At 48.1% G+C, this 22,307-nt stretch overlaps 1 protein-coding gene across 1 annotated transcript in view; it reads left to right on the top strand.

The window, feature by feature from the left end:
- Positions 1-2,040: 2,040 nt before the first annotated feature.
- Positions 2,041-22,307, top strand: part of RAD54L (RAD54 like) — a 28,793-nt gene continuing 8,526 nt past the window's right edge. Inside the window, exons 1-11 of the mRNA XM_075320180.1 lie at positions 2,041-2,097; positions 2,198-2,333; positions 3,053-3,122; positions 3,214-3,502; positions 3,647-3,771; positions 3,858-4,008; positions 4,092-4,218; positions 4,342-4,416; positions 8,969-9,099; positions 9,168-9,278; positions 9,369-9,492. Coding sequence (XP_075176295.1) covers positions 3,277-3,502; positions 3,647-3,771; positions 3,858-4,008; positions 4,092-4,218; positions 4,342-4,416; positions 8,969-9,099; positions 9,168-9,278; positions 9,369-9,492 — 1,070 coding nt within the window. The 5' untranslated portion in view covers positions 2,041-2,097; positions 2,198-2,333; positions 3,053-3,122; positions 3,214-3,276. The remainder of the gene's footprint in view (positions 2,098-2,197; positions 2,334-3,052; positions 3,123-3,213; positions 3,503-3,646; positions 3,772-3,857; positions 4,009-4,091; positions 4,219-4,341; positions 4,417-8,968; positions 9,100-9,167; positions 9,279-9,368; positions 9,493-22,307) is intronic.

Below are 22,307 nucleotides of genomic sequence, written 5' to 3'. Positions count from 1 at the left end.
AAGGGAAAAAAGGGGAAGAAGGACAAGAAAAACAGGCAAAGTACTTGTACAATGAATAGGAGTGAAATGGATCAGAAAGCAGCGCCATAAGAGAATGGGTATTGGTGACCCTGGGAAAGTGTGAAATACTGTTCTGGCAGGTTTAATAGCCAGCAGATGGTAGGAGTGCCCGATGGAGTCGGTGAGAGTGTGTCCGGTCATTAGGGAGCACACACTGGAAATCCATGCCCGGAAGTGATGTTACACTGACCTTACATATACCAAGGAGGGCATATGGGTAGTTCTAACGGTCTGTAGGGGGCGTAACCAGAAATTAGCTTTCGCTGGCTGGAACACAGCCGCGGTGCGCATATAGGTAGTGCTGCCGTGTCTAGGGGCAGAACCAGAAATGAGGTGTCGCACACGAACGCAGCCGTGGAGCACATATGGGTAGTGCTGCGGTCTGTAGGGGGGCGGAACCAGAAATGAGGTGTCGCTGGCTGGAACGCAGTCGTGGAGTGTGTATGTGTCACGCTAGGTATGGGGAAATATCAAGCGAATGGCGAAACCTAACCAAACCTACTGCTGGACCCTGATTTCCCTCATTATCCTAGGTTCCACACCTATGCGCCGAGCAGGATACCTGACCCTGAAATAGGCCCTAAGTAGGGAATGGATGGGATGAGCACTTGGTCAACCCCACTAAGCTCTAAAGAAGACACCGGGATAGCAAACAGCAGGAAAGTGAACCAATCAATACCTTATCTCCAGATCACTCGGGGAGAGGAACTGCAACAATAAAGCTTCTCCAGATGAATACAAGCCGACTGCTTGCACTCAAGACCTGTAATAGTTTTTTTTTTTAAACCTATCACCAGCAAAGAGCAAGGGGGAATGAGAGACACAAAGAGAAATGCTGATGATTAACAGTTGAAAGGTGAAGAAATCTGCAGGGTCCAAAAGAGAAAGGGAGAAGCCCCAAGAAGAGACAATGGAGAACTCAGGGAGCAGCCTGTGTAGCCAAACGCTGCGACCTTCTACAGCCGGACACCACAGGACTGTCTGTCACCTGTGACAGTATGGTCTTTAATCACCGGACACTCTGCCACCGGCTCCATCGGGCAGTCCTACCATCTGCTGGCTATTAAACCTGCCAGAACAGTCTAGTATTTCACACTTTCCCAGGGGTCACCAATACCCATTCTCTTATGGCGCTGCTCTCTGATCAATTTCACTCCTATTCACATTGTACTTTGTACATTGTAATTTTGCCTGTTTTTTCTTGTCCTTTCTTCCCCTTTTTTTCCCTTCATTTCTCCTGTTCGCCCCATCTGCTGCCCTCTAGTGGCTTCTGTGTGAATTGCAGTGTTCCCCTGTATTGGAACCATTTTTCGGAGCAGCTTGTAGTAATTTCCATCTGATTGTGTACCATACACTCTGTTATTTCTCCTGTGGATTTTCTCTGTTGTCTGATCACATATTCCTCATCTTGTCCATATCTACAATGTTACATACAGTATGTGTGATCTGCACAGAGTCGGCATCCAACTCCTCTACTGTGTGTAATGCTCATCTGATGAAGCTCCGAGATAAAGACAGAAACGTCACCGTGTAATTTATGGATTGGAACCACCAATAAATCAGGTTATTTGCGCTCATCATGGAGGGAAGCAGAAGAGAATCGCGGTGGACGATATATTGGGGTCACTGGAGGGGGCGCAGTAGTGATATATTGGGGTCACGGGAGGGGTGCGGTAGGTGACATATTGGGGTCACTGGAGGGGAGCAGTAGTGATATATTGGGGTCACTGGAGGAGAGAGGGACGCAGTGGATGATATATTGGAGTCACTGGAGGGGTGCGGTGGGTTATATATTGGGATCACTTGGGGGAGGGGAGAGGGGCACGGTGGGTGGTATATTGGGGCACTGAGGGGAGAGGGGCGCACTGCTAGTTAGCCTTCTCTGGTATTGGTACATATCGGTGGTGGCTGTGATGGCAACTCCTCCATTTCTGACCGATTTTTTTTTTTTTTTCCCCTTGTATCTTCCCCTCAGGAGGCGTTCATTCCGCAGCATATTATCCAGACCCTTCCGAGTGCCCATCCCGGACTACAAAGGTGAGTGATGGGTGAGCGGCGCAGCCACCTCCCTGCCCTACTCCTCTGTCGGAGCTGCGCCACGGTCCTTGACTGCTTTTATATTCTTCCTCCAACACAGGGGGAATTGGATTACGAGCGCTGGGGATCAAGAAAGCCGGAGTACGGAGAGCGCTGCATGACCCTGATGAGGAGGGAGCCCTGATCCTGTACGAACCCCCGAGTCTGAGCGCCCACGACCTCCTGAAAATAGAGAAGTAAGTCCTTATATCATACAGGAGGTGACATCTCTCTAGATATCAGTTATATCCTTTATATTAGGCCTCTCTCACACGTCCGTGAAAATTACGCACATTTTTCACGGACGTGTCAAAGGCGCGTATTGCCCTCCGTGAGTCGTGTTTATGGCACACGTGTGTTCTCCGTGTGTTATCCATGATAACACACGGAGAACGGGAACTTTCTGCTCACCTGTCCCTGGCGTTGTTGTCCGTGGTGCTGATCTTTGGTCTCTGGTCCTTTTGAGTCCCTGCTGCTGCTTCCGGCCACAGTGAAGTGAATGAGCATAATGAGCGGCGGTCGGAAGCAAGTGACCGCAACGGCAGACACAGCAGTGCTGGAGAAGGTGAGTAAAGTTTTTTTTTTTTTTTTTTTAAATTTTTTCTCCGGTGCATGTCACACGGAACACCTCCGTGTGGTCCGTTTGCGTTCCGTATGAAACCCGTGATGCCGGAGAAAAACGAACATGTCTACATGTGCAGTACACGGGCACACGTATGCTCCACACGGACACACGGTCCATGGCAGAACACGCACGTGAGCGCAGACCCAGTGATTTTAATGGGTCTACATGTGCCCGTGTCTCCGGTACGTAAGGAAACGGACCAAACACGTACCGGAGACACGGACGTGTGAAAGAGGCCTTACATAGGTGAGCTTTGCTTTGATCAGTTTTCACTTTTGTGTTTCGCCGCAGGGAGAAGGTTCCAGTTCATGTTGTGGTGGATCCAGTTTTGGGGAAGATCCTGCGTCCTCATCAGCGGGAGGTGAGGAGCTCCGCGCGGTTCGGTCCTGCTACTCGAGGAAGAGGGTCGGCTGGAGATCGGTACACGTGTTTGGTTGTTTTCCTGTCTGTAGGGAGTGAAGTTCCTGTGGGAATGTGTGACCGGACGGCGGATCCCTGGAAGTCATGGCTGCATTATGGCGGATGAGATGGGGCTGGGGAAGACTCTGCAGTGTATTGCGCTGATGTGGACCCTCCTCAGGCAGAGTCCAGATTGTAAGCCGGAGATCGACAAGGCGGTGGTGGTCTGCCCCTCCAGCCTGGTGAAGAACTGGTACCACGAGGTGGGCAAATGGCTGCAGGGCCGGATTCAGCCTCTGGCCATTGATGGTGGCTCCAAGGAAGCAATTGACCAGAAACTTGGTGAGGAGCTTCTCTATATTCCTCAGTGTGCACACACTGACGTCGCACGCAATTGTGAGGTCATATGACTGGGGGAGGGGCGCGTGGGTGATGGACTCCTCCATACACTGAACCCCTGGTATCTTTTGTGCTCCCGTCTCTCAGCTGGATTCATGCAGCAGCGAGGGCTGCGGGTCCCTTCCCCCATCCTCATAATTTCCTATGAGACATTCCGCCTCCATGCTGATGTTCTCCACCAGGGCTTGGTGGGTCTGGTCATTTGTGATGAGGTGGGTGATGGCGGTATCAGAAAAGCTGCGTGATTGGGGTTGCATGTTGTTTTTTCTCATGTTTGTTTTTTTTGTGGTATTTTTAGGGTCACAGACTGAAGAACTCTGAGAACCAAACCTATCAGGCGTTGAGTCGGCTGCAGACTGTGCGGCGGGTGCTGATCTCCGGGACCCCCATACAGAACGACCTCCTGGAGTACTTCAGCCTGGTCCACTTTGTCAGTGCCGGCATTCTGGGTAAGAAACTAGGCGGTGTGCATTGTTTCTGGTCAAATCTCACAGTGGTGGTGTCCTGTCATTAATCAGACGTCACCGTACAGGAACGGCGCAAGACTTCAAGAAAAGGTTTGAAATCCCCATCTTAAAGGGGCGAGATGCAGATGCCAGTCCGGCCAATCGCGAAAGAGGGGAGGAGAAGCTGAAGGAGCTAATCAGTCTGGTGAACAGGTTTGTGCCATCATATTGTATCAGTGGGGGAGGGTGTCACCTACCTGGGGCCAGCCCCGTCCCGGACGCCTCTCCGGGCTCGGCAGCGTCTCCCGCCCGTGTTAATGCTACTTCATGTTCTAGGTGCCTCATTAGACGGACGTCTGACATCCTCTCCAAATATCTTCCTGTGAAGATCGAGCAGGTGGTTTGTTGCAGGTGGGTTGTCCGAGAGCTGGGGTCAGTTTCTGCGTGCGGGAACCAGCAGCATTGGGTGGGGCAGACATTGATCCCATACAGGGGGGGGGGGGGGGGGGGGGGGGTACCCAGAGGGGGACGAGCCCTGGAAATAGTCGGCATCTGTGACTGACAAAGAAATGTGCATCCAGCACACAAGAATAAGAAAACTGAGGCTTTATTACAAGTATTTTATAATAAGTGATCAATAAGTGTGAATTGTCACCGATCGGCGCTCACTTTCATCCTGTATTTTATTTCTTTTCTTAAAGTCATTATATATGATAGTGACGCCGCGCTTCCACCTAACCCACAGATCTGTCTCTGACGGTGAATGATTCACAAGTGACGCACACACACACATACTACACACAGCTGGATCACATCCAGATACACGGCTCACTGCTCCCAATCTGCTGTATCCCCTTGTAATCATCATGGCGGCTCCCATGACTCCCAAACTTAAAAAGAAATTTTTTTTTCAAAACCTATTTTTTATTTTTTTTAAAAGTACAGTGGAACCTTGGTTTACGAGAACAATCTGTTCTGGGAGTGTGCTTACAAACTAAATTACTTGTCTAGCAAAGCAAGATTTCCCGTAGGAAATAATGCAAGCTCAGACAATTCGTTCCACCACTTGTTCAATGTCCCATCCTGGTCCCCTATTGTGCCATTCCACACACACACAAACACACGCGCGCGCACACACACACACATTATGCTTACCTTCCGTTCCATCGCCGGCCTCCTGGTTCTTGTAGTTCGCCGGTATAGGATGTGTATCGGGTAACCATTGCGACCGATGCTGGACCTTCTGCTGCCAGAGCGCTGACGTCAAAGGCAGGGGCTGCTTGCCTCTGATTGGCCAGCGCGCTGCCTTTGAGTAGCGGCTGACAGCGGAAGTTCCTCCATCGTCGTGATGGTTACCCGATACACATACTGTACCCGCGAACTACAGGAACCATGAGGCCGGCGTTGGAAGGTAAGGTGAGCATAATCTGTGTTTGTGTGGACCGGGTCAGAGCGCGGTTAAAATCCGAACCGGAAGTGTGTGCGGTGAGTATTTGCTCGTACAACAAAGCATTGCTCGTAAACTGAGTTACAAATCAACAGCAAACTTTGCTCGTATAGCAAAATACTCGCACACCAAGTTACTCGTAAACCGAGGGTCCACTGTACTTTCTACCATCCAAGATCATTCACTACAAATCAAATATGAGAAAATATCTTCTTGCTAATTATATCTAGTTTTCATTCAAATTTAACTTATACATATTATTTTGCAAAATGATCATTTTAACAACGGGAGTAGACAGTGCCTCCTTGAGGTCACAGGATTTCTGTAAACATGTAAAGCGTATATCACCGAATGATGCATCCCACATCTGACACAAATCCTGCTCTGAAACACACAATAGTAAAGAACATGGGATCATGTACAGATAAAAAATAAAGTCCTTATTCAATGAGTCCTGAGGCTTCGTCCTGACATCCAGATGAACAAAGTCCAATGTTCACACACCGCAGATAAATCCGATCCAATGCTCCTGCGGCTCATCTCCTGACATACGTCCAATGTTCACACACAGCAGGTAGTTCCCATCCTGCGGCTCATCTCCTGACATACGTCCAATGTTCACACACAGCAGGTAGTTCCCATCCTGCGGCTCATCTCCTGACATACGTCCAATGTTCACACACAGCAGGTAGTTCCCATCCTGCGGCTCATCTCCTGACATATGTCCAATGTTCACACACAGCAGGTAGTTCCCATCCTGCGGCTCATCTCCTGACATACCGTATATACTGGCGTATAAGACGATTTTTTACCCCCTTAAAATAATGGCTACAGTGGGGGGTCGTCTTATACGCCCGATATACGGGGGGGGGGGTGTGTATATATATATATATATGTACACTGCAGCGTCCAGGGGAGGTGGGGGCAGCAGCTCTGGAGCACAGGGGAACGCTGCGGTCTGCAGCCTTTGATCTCCTGCACCCGCTCATATAATATGCACAGCCGCTGTCCATCTCCAATGGTGCTGAAATCGCACGCAGTGAGGGGCTGGGGCAGCGGTGCATATTATATGAGCCTGCGTCCCAGTGTGATCGCACATGCCCCACTATGGGGGAGATATCTAACACAGGGGGACTTGTGCGATCTATATAGGGGCCATGGGCAGCACTATGGGGGCGATATCTAACACAGGGGGACTTGTGCGATCTATAGGGACCATGGGCAGCACTATGGGGGAGATATCTAACACAGGGGGACTTGTGCGATCTATATAGGGGGCCATGGGCAGCACTATGGGGGAGATATCTAACACAGGGGGACTTGTGCGATCTCTGTGCAGGCCCCACAGAGCAGCAGAGTTGTGTGTATTTGTCTGTATGTAGCAGAGTTGTGTGTGTTTGTCTGTATGTAGCAGAGTTGTATGTGTTTGTCTGTATGTAGCAGAGTTGTGTGTTTGTCTGTTTGTAGCAGAGTTGTGTGTGTTTGTTTGTAGCAGAGTTGTGTGTGTTTGTCTGTTTGTAGCAGAGTTGTGTGTGTTTGTCTGTTTGTAGCAGAGTTGTGTGTGTCTGTTTGTAGCAGAGTTGTGTCTGTTTGTAGCAGAGTGTAGTACCATTGTTTCAGTCCAGTTGTGGCTTTATACAGCAGGGAGGAGCATTCCTTGCTGTACTAAGTGAACATTGGAGCGATTGATCTGTCAATGGCCCTTTAAAAACATATTGTACGGCTCTCGCGGAATTAAAATTAACATGTTGCAATCAAAGCAGACTTTTTTTCATTTGGGAGCGGGGTAGTCTTATACAGTGAGTATATCCCAAATTCTATATTTTTAGGGCAGAAGTTGGGGGTCGTCTTATACGCCCAGTCGTCTTATACGCCGGCATATACGGTACGTCCAATGTTCACACATAGCAGGTGGTTCCCATCCTGCGGCTCATCTCCTGACATGCGTCCAATGTTCAGTTTATCTGTATGTAATACAGCTGTATTTGTCACTTGTGTATTGTCTCTATAGTATTTGTGTTTCACTTGTAAATCATACATGATTAGAGACAGATCTGTGGATTAAATGGATGTGCGGCGTCACTATCGTATATAATGACTAGAAGAAAATATAAAAAGATAAAAGTGAGATCTCATCTGTGACAATTCATTATATCTGGAGTCCATCCTCTTATACGAGCACCACAAGGAAGGGGTAGAGCCGCCTGAATATGTTTCTTGATTAATAGGTGTGAGATCAGCAGATGGCGCCACAGCACAGGAAAGTGGTGCAAGGTAAATTCAGGCGTCACATAGAAATAGTTATAGGCTAGGAGGGTCGGGCAGCTCACCCTTCAGGAGATAATGATTGCGCCTTATTCTCGTCATCCGTGAGTGGGCGCTCGTGTGTTCAAGCGCCACACTAGTGACATGCTTTTGTGTCATGTGCTTGTATGCCATGCTCATGTCGTGTGTTTGTGCGCCATGCTTGTGTGGATGTGCTCGTTTGTTGTGTGTGTGTTAATGCGCCATTCTCGTGTGGCTGTTTGTTTGCCGTGCTCATGTGGGTGCACTCGTATGTCGTGTGTTTTTGTACCATTCTCTTGTAGGCGCTCTCATATGTCGTGTTTGTGCGCTAGGCTCGTATGTCCTGTGTTCATGTGCCATGTTCGTATGGGTGCGCTCATATGTCGTGTGTTCATGCTCCATGCTTGTGTGTGTGGTGTGTTCATAGACCATTCTCGGGTGGGCGCTCATATGTTGTGTGCTCATGCTCATAGGAGTTGCATTCATGTGCTGTGTTCATGCGCTGCGCTCGTATGGCATGTATTCATGTGCCGTGTTCGTGTGGGCGCGCTTGTGAGTCTTGTGGGCGTATCTGGATCTGTGAGTCGTGGGAGGCAGATTCGGCCGTGTCCATTCCAGGGATGGCTAATCCTCAAAGATAGTTGGTGCTAGAGAAAAATGACATCCGAGTTCCTCTTCCTCCCCAAGTCGAGCGATTCCTCTCTGCTACCGCTCTGGCCTTTTCTTTTCCTGCTACAGTGTCCTTACTACAGCACAACTGACCGCTGCAGTCTTTAAGCTCAGCCGTCATTTCCAGGTAGATGGTGATGTGTGGTCACCTCAGTTGCAGCAGCCGGTACCCGTACGCTCTAGCAGTATTTAGGAGGCATCGGTCAAGCTGGGGAGGCTTAGATACTCTATTTTTACAGGCTAACGGGTGAAGAAAAGAGAACATGGAGAACCTGTGAGAGGGGTCTGTACTCCTTGCTCGCACAGGGGCCTTTTGTCCTGTGTCTGCGGCTCTTCTGTCCGGTCTCAGAAGAGTCTGTAGTCGCTGCCCGGTGAGGACAGGCTGCCCGGCGAGGAGGGGGAGAGGAGACGCGCCGTCGCCTCTCCTGTAGTCCTCACTAGGCAGTCACAGGATTGCGTAGATGCATTACTTTCTTCTCTTAGTTGGCATTAGATCGCTCACAATCATGGGGGACACATGGTCGCACCGCACAACCCCTTAAATCATTTTAACCTGTGCAGGCTGACTCCTCTACAATCAGAGCTGTACAAACGTTTCCTGAAGCAAGTGAAACCTGCGGAGGAGCTGACGTCCGGAAGGATTAGCGTCTCCTCGCTCTCCTCAATCACTGCCTTGAAGAAGCTTTGTAACCGTGAGTATTATTGTGGGAGACGGGAGCAAATGTCCCGACACAATGTAACACAGCGCTTCCTGCCGCAGATCCTGCTCTGATCCACGACAAGTGTGTGGAGGATGCAGACGGCTTCCAAGGGGCGCTCAGCTTCTTCCCTCCAGGGTACAACACCAAGTCCGTGGAGCCCCAATTATCAGGTGCGTGGATGGGGGAAGGGGTGTAGGTCCTCTTGTGACGGGACGTCCGTCCTTGTTGGGGATTGGCATTACTAACACAGCTGTTCCCAGGTAAAATGCTGGTGTTGGATTACATCCTGGCCATGACCCGCAGTACAAGCAGCGACAAAGTTGTCCTGGTCTCCAACTACACACAGACACTGGACCTGTTCGAGAAACTCTGCAGGGTGAGAAGGTAATGACGAGTCCTGATCCTCCACACTCCAAACCAGGGTCGGAAATGTAAGTGGCTGTGTCCAGGAGGAAGTAGGAGCGGTTCCCCCCCCATATACCCAGGGTATGGCATATACCCGGTGGACGGTGTGTAGGTGGAGGCAGATCTTCCTCATATACATGGGGGATGGCATGTAGGTGGGGGCAAGTCTCCCCCTCGCTCCCCCCATAGTCTTCTGTCGGGCCACTCTGCCATAATGGCCTGACTGGTGGAGGGCTGCAGTGATAGTTGACTTTGTGGAACTTTCTCCCATCTCCCTACTGCATCTCTGGAGCTCAGACACAGTGATCTGGAGGTTCTTCTTTACCTCTCTCACCAAGGCTCTGCTCCCATGATTGCTCAGTTTGGCTGGATGGCCAGGTCTAGGAAGAGTTCTGGTGGTCCCAAACGTTTTCCATCTAAGGATTATGGAGGTCATTGTGCTCTTAGGAACCTTGAGTACTGTAGAAATTCATTTATAACCTTGTCCAGATCTGTGCCTTGCCACAATTCTGTCTCTGAGCTCCTTGGGCAGTTCCTTTTGACCTCATGATTCTCATTTGGTCTGACATTCACTGTGAGCTGTGAGGTCTTAGGCTGCTTTCACACATCCGGCTTGAGCTGTGCGGCTCAATCCGGCTGTGCAAGCTATGCAACGGATGCGGTGAAAACACCGCATCCTTTGCATAAGTTTTTTCCCATGCGGCCCGTCCGGTTTTTGCCGCTTGCGGCATGCTACTGAGCATGCGCAGTGGCAAAAACCGCATGCGGCGGCCGGATGCGGTTTGCGCCGCATCCGGCCGCCATAGGCATGCATTGAAAAATGCGCCGCATCGGCCGGATGCGGCGCGATGCGGTTTTTCTTGCCGCACGAAAAAACGTGCCAGGCAACGTTACATCCGGCTGCCGCATCGGCTAAATCTGCCGTATGCGGCAAAAACCGGATGGAACGCAAGGCCATGCGGCACAATGCGGCACTAATTAAAGTCTATGCAGGAAAAACGCAACCGGCAGCAAAAAAAAAACGGTTGCGATTTTCCTGCAAAGTGCCGGATTGTGCCGCATTACAGAAACCGGAGGTGTGAAAGCAGCCTTATATAGACAGGTGTGCGCCTTTCCAAATCAAGTCCTATCAGTTTAATCACACACAGCTGGACTCCAATGAAGGCGTAGAACCATCTCAAGGAGGATCACAAGGAAATGCACAGCATGTGACTTAAATATGAGTGTCTAAGCAAAGGGGCTGAATACTTATGACCGTGATATTTGACATGTTTAATAAATTTGCAAACTTTTTTTTTTTTTCTGACAAGATGGGGTGCAGAGTGCACATTAATGAGAATTTACCAAATGGCTGCAATGAAACAGTGAAAAATTTAAAGTGGCCTGAATACTTTCCATATGCACTGTATACCCGGGGGACAGCACGGAGGTGGGGGCGTATCTCCCCCCAATACACCTGGGGGACGGCGTGTAGGTGGGGGCGAATCTCACCCATATACCCGGGGACGGTGCGTAGGTGGAGGCATTTAAATACTCACTGTAACCCCTTCAGCCTCCAGCCTGTTTTCACCTTAAAGACCCGGCCATTTTTTGCAATTTTCACCAGTGTCACTTTGACAGGTTATAACTCTGGAACACTTCAACGGATCCTGGCGATTCTGACATTGTTTTTTCGTGACATATTGTACTTCATAGAAATAGATAACCCCGGCACACAATGATGAAAAAACTTGAAATTTTTTATTTTATTCAGTTTTTATTGACGTTTCGGCGAATGCCTTTTTCAAAACTAAATAAAGAGAAAATAAAAACATACACAATTGTCAGTACCATAAATACATAAGATATTGTAAGTCATATCCATATAATTATCATGGTAACATCATATATACCTAATTCAGCCTGAAAATTTGTTGTATCTTGTGAAGTATATCATTGGACTTCATAAAGGATTTATCTAGAAAAAAGGCCAATATATTAGATACAAAGAAAAAAATTATATAAATCCTCCAAAATGGAACAAACACTTGAAATATTCTTAATCAAAGTCTCCCCAAAAAAGATTTTTTTGTATAACGGGGTATGGTGTAATTTATCTATGGGACAGAGATATAACTTATACATCATATATATGCAAAAAAGTAACAAAGGAATGCATCTGCATATAGCAGTAAACTTATTATATTACCTCAAATGGCAAAAAGTGGAAAATCCTAGTGAGGATATGTGGTACAATTATCGCTAATAAGATAGCTGGAAAGTAAAACAGAATAGCGGTCAAAAGTGAATAAAAGGAAAAAAGTCCCATAGAGAAACATGACAATAGACTCAGAGCGCCATAACATTACCTGTGCCTTGGGAGATCAGTGGTGGAGTGGAATGAGACAGAGCCGCAGTGAGGTTTAAATACCTAATAGGGGCAGGCCAACTAATTGGATTTCCTGTGAGGAGGAACGCATGGTGGAACGCAAGCGTGCGCGTGCACAGTGAAATACGGAAGTGCGCGCATGCGCAGTAGCAAAAAAAAAAAAGCGGTGAAACGGTGTGACCCGGATAGGAGCTCCATGGAAACCGGAATAACCTCAACGTGTCTATAAAAAGGAAAAAATAGGGAGATATAAGTAAAAGTAGCAATATTAAGCTATAACCATATATAATTACCTATATATATATATATATATATATATATATATATATATATATATATATATATATATATATGGAGTGAATATCAACCAGCAGGTTTACAGTAACGTTTACAAGGCATTATGTAAAATGTGTGTGTACACATATATACACACAATATATTTCAATTCAATAATAGTCATATTCCCTATTGAGGTCATTAGGGGAAAGGGTATACCCTTTCCCCTAATGGCCTCAATAGGGAATATGACTATTATTGAATTGGAGATATTGGGGTCCGTCCTATTTTTGGTTTCATTGAGTATGGATTTATATGTTCCACATTTGCATATATTGTGTGTATATATGTGTACACACACATTTTACATAATGCCTTGTAAATGTTACTGTAATCCTGCTGGTTGATATTCACTCCATCTATATATATAGGTAATTATATATGGTTATAGCTTAATATTGCTACTTTTACTTATATCTCCCTATTTTTTCCTTCTTATAGACACGTTGAGGTTATTCCGGTTTCCATGGAGCTCCTATCCGGGTCACACCGTTTCACCGCTTTTTTTTTTTTGCTACTGCGCATGCGCGCACTTCCGTATTTCACTGCGCACGCGCACGCTTGCGTTCCACCATGCGTTCCTCCTCACAGGAAATCCAATTAGTTGTCCCGCCCCTATTAGGTATTTAAGCCTCACTGCGGCTCTGTCTCATTCCACTCCACCACTGATCTCCCAAGGCACAGGTAATGTTATGGCGCTCTGAGTCTATTGTCATGTTTCTCTATGGGACTTTTTTCCTTTTATTCACTTTTGACCGCTATTCTGTTTTACTTTCCAGCTATTATTAGCGATAATTGTACCACATATCCTCACTAGGATTTCTTTGTCGCTCCATTGGGAGACCCAGACAATTGGGTGTATAGCTTCTGCCTCCGGAGGCCACACAAAGTATTACACTTTAAAAAGTGTAACCCCTCCCCTCTGCCTATACACCCTCCCGTGCCTCACGGGCTCCTCAGTTTTGTGCTTTGTGTTGAAGGAGGCACACATTCACTCAAGCTCCCATTTTAGTCAGCAGCAGCTGCTGATTGTATCGGATGGAAGAAAAGAGGGCCCCCACAGGGCCCCCGGCATGCTCCCTTCTCACCCCACTAAGTCGGCGGTGCTGCTAAGGTTGAGGTACCCATTGCGGGTACAAAGGCTGGAGCCACATGCCGTTTTCCTTCCCCATCCCTTAGAGGCTCTGGGAGAAGTGGGATCCTAGCCGGTCATCCATTCACTGGGACCGGGCTCCCTCCGCAGCCCCTGTGGGAATCTGACGGACAGGAGACTTGGTATCATCAGGGACAGGGCCCTGCATCTAAAGGTACTCTGTGTCCCCTTGGGGACGGTGCATGGAGCGATTTTGTCACAGACGTTGCAGCGGCTGCTGTATTTTTATGACGACCGGGACTACCGCGCCGACCGCACCTGTTTGCCGGCCGCGGTATTAAATTTAGTCCCCGGCTTCATGCGGCCTAGTACCATAACTCCCGCCCCCGGGCCTGCCAGTCAGGGGTAAGGGCGGGACGGTCGACCTGACGTCGACAGTGAGGGCTGGAGCATACTTTAGTGTCCTCCTCCCCCCTCACTGATCACTGTGGGGCACCAGATTCCCGCACTTTATTAGCGCCGCCCACGGCTCCCTCCTCCCCTGAGAGCTCCGGCAGCCATTTTTTAAACACATTCTGCCGGTGGAGGACTTCTGGAACGAGCTCTGCAGCTCTGGGAGACCCAAGGCAGGGAATCTGGTGGACACACACCGCTTTGGGCGGTTGGTAAGCCACACCGGTCACCCGGTGCTGGTCCCCCTAGGGTGCCGAAGTGTGTGTGTGTGTGTATATATGTATATGTATATGTATATATATATATATATATATATATATATATATATATATATATATATATATATATATATATATATATATATAATTTGTATACATTTTCTCTGTTCGGCCGCATTGTTTTGCTTTGGCTATATACCCTCAGTGATCACTCTCCTAGGAGACAACAGCATGTCGTTCACAAGGAGCAAGGGTGCCAAGACACAGGGTTATTTTGCAACCTGTACATCTTGTGCGGCTATGCTACCTGCAGGTTCCACCTACCCTCACTGTGAGCAATGCTCGGGCCCTGTTGCACTCGCTCAACCGGAGCCTCGGGCACTGGTGGGACCCTCGGTTCAGGTAGAACCGCCGGCTTCCCCTGTCCAGGTGGCAGGGACAGAGTTTGCAGTTTTAGCTGAGAAACTCTGAGTCGCTTTCACAATCCATGGCTCAGTCTATGGACAAATGGTCTGCTAAGATACTAGAAGCCTTGCAATCCAGATCGACCCTTACACAGGCCCCGGGCACTGCGGGATCATCGCCCCCAGGCCCCTCTCGGTCTGCGCCGCAGCGTGCTCCTGGGGTGGCACTTAGGTCTCACGGGGAGGACTCCGGCACGGACTGCAGTCCCAGACCGGCTAAGTGGGCTCGCTGGGAATCTTCCCCGACTTCATCACGCTGTTCGGGGTCTCAGCTTGAGGACTCTCTGGAGGATGAAGCGGAGGTCGCAGCTCAGGGCTCTGACCCTGACGTTGCTCTCAATCTTGATACACCTGAAGGGGACGCCATAGTAAATGACCTTATAGCGTCCATCAACCAGGTGCTAGATCTTTCTCCCCCAACTCCACCTATAGAGGAGTCGGCTTCGCAGCAGGAGAAACACCAGTTTAGGTTTCCCAAGCGTACACGGAGTGCTTTTTTCGATCACTCTAACTTCAGAGATGCTGTCCAGAAGCACAGAGCATTTCCGGACAAGCGCTTTACTAAGCGCCTTAATGACACACGTTACCCCTTCCCCTCTGACGTAGTTAAGGGTTGGGCTCAATGTCCCAAGGTGGATCCTCCAGTCTCTAGACTGGCGGCTAGATCCGTAGTATCAGTGGCAGACGGTTCATCGCTCAAGGATGCCACTGACAGGCAGATAGAGCTCCTAATGAAATCCATCTATGAAGCCACAGGCGCGGCCTTTGCAGCCGTGTGGGCACTCCAAGCTATCTCAGCTTGTCTGTCTGAGATTAATGCGGTCACACGTACCTCTGCTCCGCAAGTTGCGTCTTTGACTTCTCAGGCGTCGGTATTTTCATCCTACGCCATGAATGCCGTCCTGCACTCTGCTAGCCATACAGCGGTAGCATCCGCCAATTCGGTGGCAGTCCGCAGGGCCATGTGGCTACGCGAATGGAAGGCAGACTCTGCTTCCAAGAAGTTCTTAACCGGTTTGCCTTTTTCTGGAGACCGATTGTTTGGCGAGCGATTGGATGAAATTATTAAGCAATCCAAGGGAAAGGACTCGTCCTTACCCCAGTCCAAACCAAACAAACCTCAGCAACGGAAAATTCAAGCGAGGTTTCGGTCCTTTCGGCCCTCAGCCAGGTCCCAATCCTCCTCGTCCAACAGGCCACAGAAGGACCAGAGGAACTCTTATGCATGGCGGTCTAAGTCACGTCCTCCAAAGACCGCCGGAGGCACCGTCTCCAAGGCGGCCTCCTCATGACTTTCGGCCTCCCCAAACCGCATCCTCGGTCGGTGGCAGGCTCTCCCGCTTTTGCGACGCCTTGTGGCCACATGTCCAAGACCGACGGGTGAGAGACATTCTGTCTCATGGTTACAGGATAGAGTTCAGCTCTCGTCCTCCGACTCGTTTCTTCAGAACATCTCCGCCCCCCGAGCGAGCCGATGCACTTTTTCAGGCGGTGAACACTCTGAAGACAGAAGGAGTTGTGATCCCCGTTCCCCTTCAGGAACGTGGTCGCGGTTTTTACTCCAACTTGTTCGTGGTGCCAAAAAAGGACGGATCATTCCGTCCCGTTTTGGACCTCAAACTGCTCAACAGACACGTGAGAACCAGACGGTTTCGCATGGAATCTCTCCGCTCTGTCATCGCTTCGATGTCCCAAGGAGACTTCCTAGCATCAATCGACATCAGGGATGCTTATCTCCATGTGCCGATCGCACCAGAGCATCAACGCTTCCTGCGTTTCGCCATCGGGGACGAACACCTTCAGTTTGTGGCACTGCCTTTCGGCCTGGCGACAGCCCCACGGGTCTTCACCAAGGTCATGGCATCCGTTGTGGCGGTCCTACACTCTCAGGGCCACTCTGTGATCCCTTACTTAGACGATCTCCTAGTCAAGGCACCCTCCCGGGTGGCATGTCAACACAGCCTGACCGTTGCTCTGGAGACTCTCCAGAGGTTCGGGTGGATCATCAATTTCCCAAAGTCAAAATTGACTCCGACCCAATCACTGACTTACCTCGGGATGGAGTTTCATACTCTCTCAGCGATAGTCAAGCTACCGCTGGACAAACAGCTTTCGCTGCAGACAGGGGTGCAATCTCTTCTTCGGGGCCAGTCACACCCCTTGAGGCGCCTCATGCACTTCCTAGGGAAGATGGTGGCAGCAATGGAGGCAGTCCCCTTCGCGCAGTTTCATCTGCGCCCACTCCAATGGGACATTCTCCGCAAATGGGACAGGAGGTCGACGTCCCTCGACAGGAACGTCTCTCTTTCCCTTGCAGCCAAAACCTCTTCAGTGGTGGCTTCTTCCCACTTCTCTGTTGCAGGGAAAATCCATCCTGCCCCCATCCTGGGCTGTAGTCACGACGGACGCGAGTCTGTCAGGGTGGGGAGCGGTTTTTCTCCACCACAGGGCTCAGGGAACCTGGACTCCGACAGAGTCCTCCCTTCAGATCAATGTTCTGGAGATAAGGGCAGTGTATCTAGCCCTAAAGGCGTTCCATCGGTGGCTGGAGGGCAGGCAGATCCGCATACAGTCGGACAACGCCACGGCGGTCGCGTACATCAACCACCAGGGTGGCACGCGCAGCCGTCAAGCCTTCCAGGAAGTCCGGCGGATTCTGCTGTGGGCGGAGGCCACAGCCTCCACCATCTCCGCAGTTCACATCCCGGGCGTAGAAAACTGGGAAGCAGACTTTCTCAGTCGTCAGGGCATGGATGCGGGGGAATGGTCTCTTCACCCAGACGTGTTTCGAGAGATCTGTCGCCGCTGGGGAACGCCGGACGTTGATCTCATGGCGTCACGGCACAACAACAAAGTCCCGGCTTTCATGACACGGTCTCAAGATCACAGAGCTCTGGCGGCGGATGCATTAGTTCAGGATTGGTCGCAGTTTCGACTGCCTTATGTATTTCCTCCTCTGGCGATGCTGCCCAGAGTGCTGCGCAAAATCAGGTCCGACTGTCGTCGCGCCATTCTCGTCGCTCCAGATTGGCCGAGGAGGTCGTGGTACCCGGATCTGTGGCATCTCACGGTGGGTCAACCGTGGGCGCTCCCAGACCGCCCAGACTTGCTGTCACAAGGGCCGTTTTTCCATCTGAATTCTGTGGCCCTCAACCTGACTGTGTGGCCATTGAGTCCTGGCTCCTAGCGTCCTCAGGGTTATCTCAAGATGTCATTGCCACCATGAGACAGGCCAGGAAACCAACGTCCGCCAAGATCTATCACAGGTCTTGGAGGATCTTCTTATCCTGGTGCTCTGATAATGGTTTTGCTCCCTGGCCTTTTGCCTTACCCACTTTTCTTTCATTCCTTCAATCCGGAATGGACAAGGGTTTGTCACTCGGCTCTCTCAAGGGACAAGTATCGGCGCTATCCGTATTTTTTCAAAAGCGTCTAGCCAGGTTTCCGCAGGTCCGCACGTTCCTGCAGGGAGTTTGCCACATAGTCCCACCTTACAAGCGTCCGCTGGAACCCTGGGACCTTAACAGGGTACTAACGGCTCTTCAGAAACCACCTTTCGAGCCGCTGCGGGATGTCTCTTTATCACGTCTTTCGCAGAAGGTGGCATTTCTAGTGGCAGTTACATCGCCTTCCTGGTTTTTCACCAGGATAAGGTGGTTCTGCGTCCGGTCCCGGAATTCCTCCCTAAGGTGGTATCCCCTTTTCATCTCAATCAGGATATCTCCTTACCTTCATTTTGCCCTCATCCAGTTCACCAATGTGAAAAGGATTTGCACTTGCTAGATCTAGTGAGAGCACTCCGGATCTACGTGTCTCGCACGGCGCCACTGCGCCGTTCTGATGCGCTCTTTGTCCTTGTCGCTGGCCAGCGTAAGAGGTCGCAGGCTTCCAAGTCAACCTTGGCTCGGTGGATCAAGGAACCGATTTTTGAAGCCTACCGTTCTTCTGGGCTTCCAATTCCTTCAGGGCTGAAAGCCCATTCTACTAGAGCCGTGGGTGCGTCCTGGGCATTGCGGCACCGGGCTACGGCTCAGCAGGTGTGTCAGGCGGCTACCTGGTCTAGTCTGCACACTTTCACGAAACACTATCAGGTGCATACCTATGCTTCGGCAGATGCCAGTCTAGGTAGGCGAGTCCTTCAGGCGGCGGTTGCCCACCTGTAAGAGGGGGCCGTTTCGGCTCTTTTTATCGAGGTATTTTTTTACCCACCCAGGGACTGCTTTTGGACGTCCCAATTGTCTGGGTCTCCCAATGGAGCGACAAAGAAGGGAATTTTGTTTACTTACCGTAAATTCCTTTTCTTCTAGCTCCTATTGGGAGACCCAGCACCCGCCCCTGTTCCCTTCGGGCTGTTTGTTCTTTTGTGTACACATGTTGTTCATGTTGAATTGTTCCTTTGGTTCATGGTTTTAGTTCTCCGAACATCCTTCGGATTGAATTTACCTTAGACCATTTATAAGTTTCCTCCTTCCTGCTTTTGCACCAAAACTGAGGAGCCCGTGAGGCACGGGAGGGTGTATAGGCAGAGGGGAGGGGTTTACACTTTTAAGTGTAATACTTTGTGTGGCCTCCGGAGGCAGAAGCTATACACCCAATTGTCTGGGTCTCCCAATAGGAGCTAGAAGAAAAGGAATTTACGGTAAGTAAACCAAATTCCCTTCTTTCCACTTTTTGCCATTTGAGGTAATATAATAAGTTTACTGCTATATGCAGATGCATTCCTTTGTTACTTTTTTGCATATATATGATGTACAAGTTATATCTCTGTCCCATAGATAAATTACACCATACCCCGTTATACAAAAAATCTTTTTTGGGGAGACTTGAAATATTCTTAATCAAAGTGTTTGTTCCATTTTAGAGGATTTATATAATTTTTTTCTTTGTATCTAATATATGGGCCTTTTTTCTAGATAAATCCTTTATGAAGTCCAATGATATACTTCACAAGATAAAACAAATTTTCAGGCTGAATTAGGTATATATGATGTTACCATGATAATTATATGGATATGACTTGTAATATCTTATGTATTTATGGTACTGACAATTGTGTGTGTTTTTATTTTCTCTTTATTTAGTTTTGAAAAAGGCATTCGCCAAAACGTCAATAAAAACTGAATAAAATAACATTTTTCAAGTTTTTTCATCATTGTGTGCCGGGGTTATCTATTTCTATCCAATTGTTGTTTCCCCTGAGCACCTTCCTCAGTGAGCCGGACTTTCATTCAGTGTTTTATATTGTACTTCAGGTCAGTGGTAAATTTAGGCCGATATGTTTTGCGTTTATTTGTGAAAATTTCGGAAATTTGGCGAAAATTTTGAAAATTTCGCAATTTTCAAAATTTTAAATTTTATGCCCATAAATCTGAGAGATATGTAACACAAAATAGTTACTAAATAACATTTCCCACTTGTCTGCTTTACACCAGCGCAATTTTTAAAAAAAAAAAAAAAAATTCCGTTAGGAAGTTAGAGTTCAAAGTTCATCAGCAATTTCTCATTTTTCCAACAAAATTTACAAAAAAAATTTTTTAGGTACGACATCACAGTTGGAGTGATTTGAGAAACCTAGGCGAAAGAAAATACCCAAAAGTGACCCCATTCTAAAATCTGCACCCCTCACTCTGCTCAAAACCACATCCAAGAAGGTTATTAACCCTTTAGAAGCTTCACAACAACCAAAGCAATGTAGAAGAAAAAATGAAAATTTTACTTTTTTAACACAAAAATGTTACTTTAGCCATAAAAATTAGTATTTTCACAAGGGTATCAGGAAAAATGCATCATAAAATGTATCGTGCATTTTCTCCTGAGTACACAGATACCCCATATGTGGTGGAAATCAAATGTTTGGGCACATGGCAGGACTCGGAAGGCAAGGAGCGCCATTTGAATTTTTGAGTGCAAAATTAGCTGCACTCATTAGCGGACGCTATGTCGGGTTTGAAGACTTCCTGAGGTGCCTAAACAATGGAGCTCCCCCATAAGTGACCCCATATTGGAAACTAGAGCCCTCAAATATTTTTTCTAGATGTTTGATGTGCACTTTGAACCCCTGGGGGCTTCACAGAAGTTTATAACGTTGAGCTGTGAAAAGAAAAATTATTTTTTTTACCACAAAACTGTTGCTTCAACCAGGTAACTTTTTTTTATCACAAGGGTATCAGGAAAAAATGCACCATAAAATATATTGTGCATTTTCTCCTGAGTACGCAGATACCTCATACAGTCAGGGCCAGAAATATTTGAACAGTGACACAAGTTTTGTTATTTTAGCTGTTTACAAAAACATGTTCAGAAATACAATTATATATATAATATGGGCTGAAAGTGCACACTCCCAGCTGCAATATGAGAGTTTTCACATCCAAATCGGAGAAAGGGTTTAGGAATCATAGCTCTGTAATGCATAGCCTCCTCTTTTTCAAGGGACCAAAAGTAATTGGACAAGGGACTCTAAGGGCTGCAATTAACTCTGAAGGTGTCTCCCTCGTTAACCTGTCATCAATGAAGTAGTTAAAAGGTCTGGGGTTGATTACAGGTGTGTGGTTTTGCATTTGGAAGCTGTTGCTGTGACCAGACAACATGCGGTCTAAGGAACTCTCAATTGAGGTGAAGCAGAACATCCTGATGCTGAAAAAAAAGAAAAAATCCATCAGAGAGAGCAGACATGCTTGGAGTAGCAAAATCAACAGTCGGGTACATTCTGAGAAAAAAGGAATTGACTGGTGAGCTTGGGAACTCAAAAAGGCCTGGGCGTCCACGGATGACAACAGTGGTGGATGATCGCCGCATACTTTCTTTGGTGAAGAAGAACCCGTTCACAACATCAACGGAAGTCCAGAACACTCTCAGTGAAGTAGGTGTATCTGTCTCTAAGTCAACAGTAAAGAGAAGACTCCATGAAAGTAAATACAAAGGGTTCACATCTAGATGCAAACCATTCATCAATTCCAAAAATAGACAGGCCAGAGTTAAATTTGCTGAAAAACACCTCATGAAGCCAGCTCAGTTCTGGAAAAGTATTCTATGGACAGATGAGACAAAGATCAACCTGTACCAGAAGGATGGGAAGAAAAAAGTTTGGAGAAGAAAGGGAACGGCACATGATCCAAGGCACACCACATCCTCTGTAAAACATGGTGGAGGCAACGTGATGGCATGGGCATGCATGGCTTTCAATGGCACTGGGTCACTTGTGTTTATTGATGACATAACAGCAGACAAGAGTAGCCGGATGAATTCTGAAGTGTACCGGGATATACTTTCAGCCCAGATTCAGCCAAATGCCGCAAAGTTGATCGGACGGCGCTTCATAGTACAGATGGACAATGACCCCAAGCATACAGCCAAAGCTACCCAGGAGTTCATGAGTGCAAAAAAGTGGAACCTTCTGCAATGGCCAAGTCAATCACCAGATCTTAACCCAATTGACCATGCATTTCACTTGCTCAAATCCAGACTTAAGACGGAAAGACCCACAAACAAGCAAGACCTGAAGGCTGCGGCTGTAAAGGCCTGGCAAAGCATTAAGAAGGAGGAAACCCAGCGTTTGGTGATGTCCATGGGTTCCAGACTTAAGGCAGTGATTGCCTCCAAAGGATTCACAACAAAATATTGAAAATAAAAATATTTTGTTTGGGTGTGGTTTATTTGTCCAATTACTTTAGACCTCCTAAAATGTGGAGTGGCTATCAGATATTTTTGTTCAAACCTTCAAATTAAACGTTACAATCTGCACTTTAATTCTGTTGTAGAGGTTTCATTTCAAATCCAATGTGGTGGCATGCAGAGCCCAACTCGTGAAAATTGTGTCACTGTCCAAATATTTCTGGACCTAACTGTATGTGGTGGAAATC

This window comes from Anomaloglossus baeobatrachus, chromosome 8, assembly GCF_048569485.1.
Source record: "Anomaloglossus baeobatrachus isolate aAnoBae1 chromosome 8, aAnoBae1.hap1, whole genome shotgun sequence".
Lineage (NCBI taxonomy): Eukaryota > Metazoa > Chordata > Amphibia > Anura > Aromobatidae > Anomaloglossus > Anomaloglossus baeobatrachus.
This window is presented reverse-complemented; position numbering and strand designations above follow the sequence as displayed.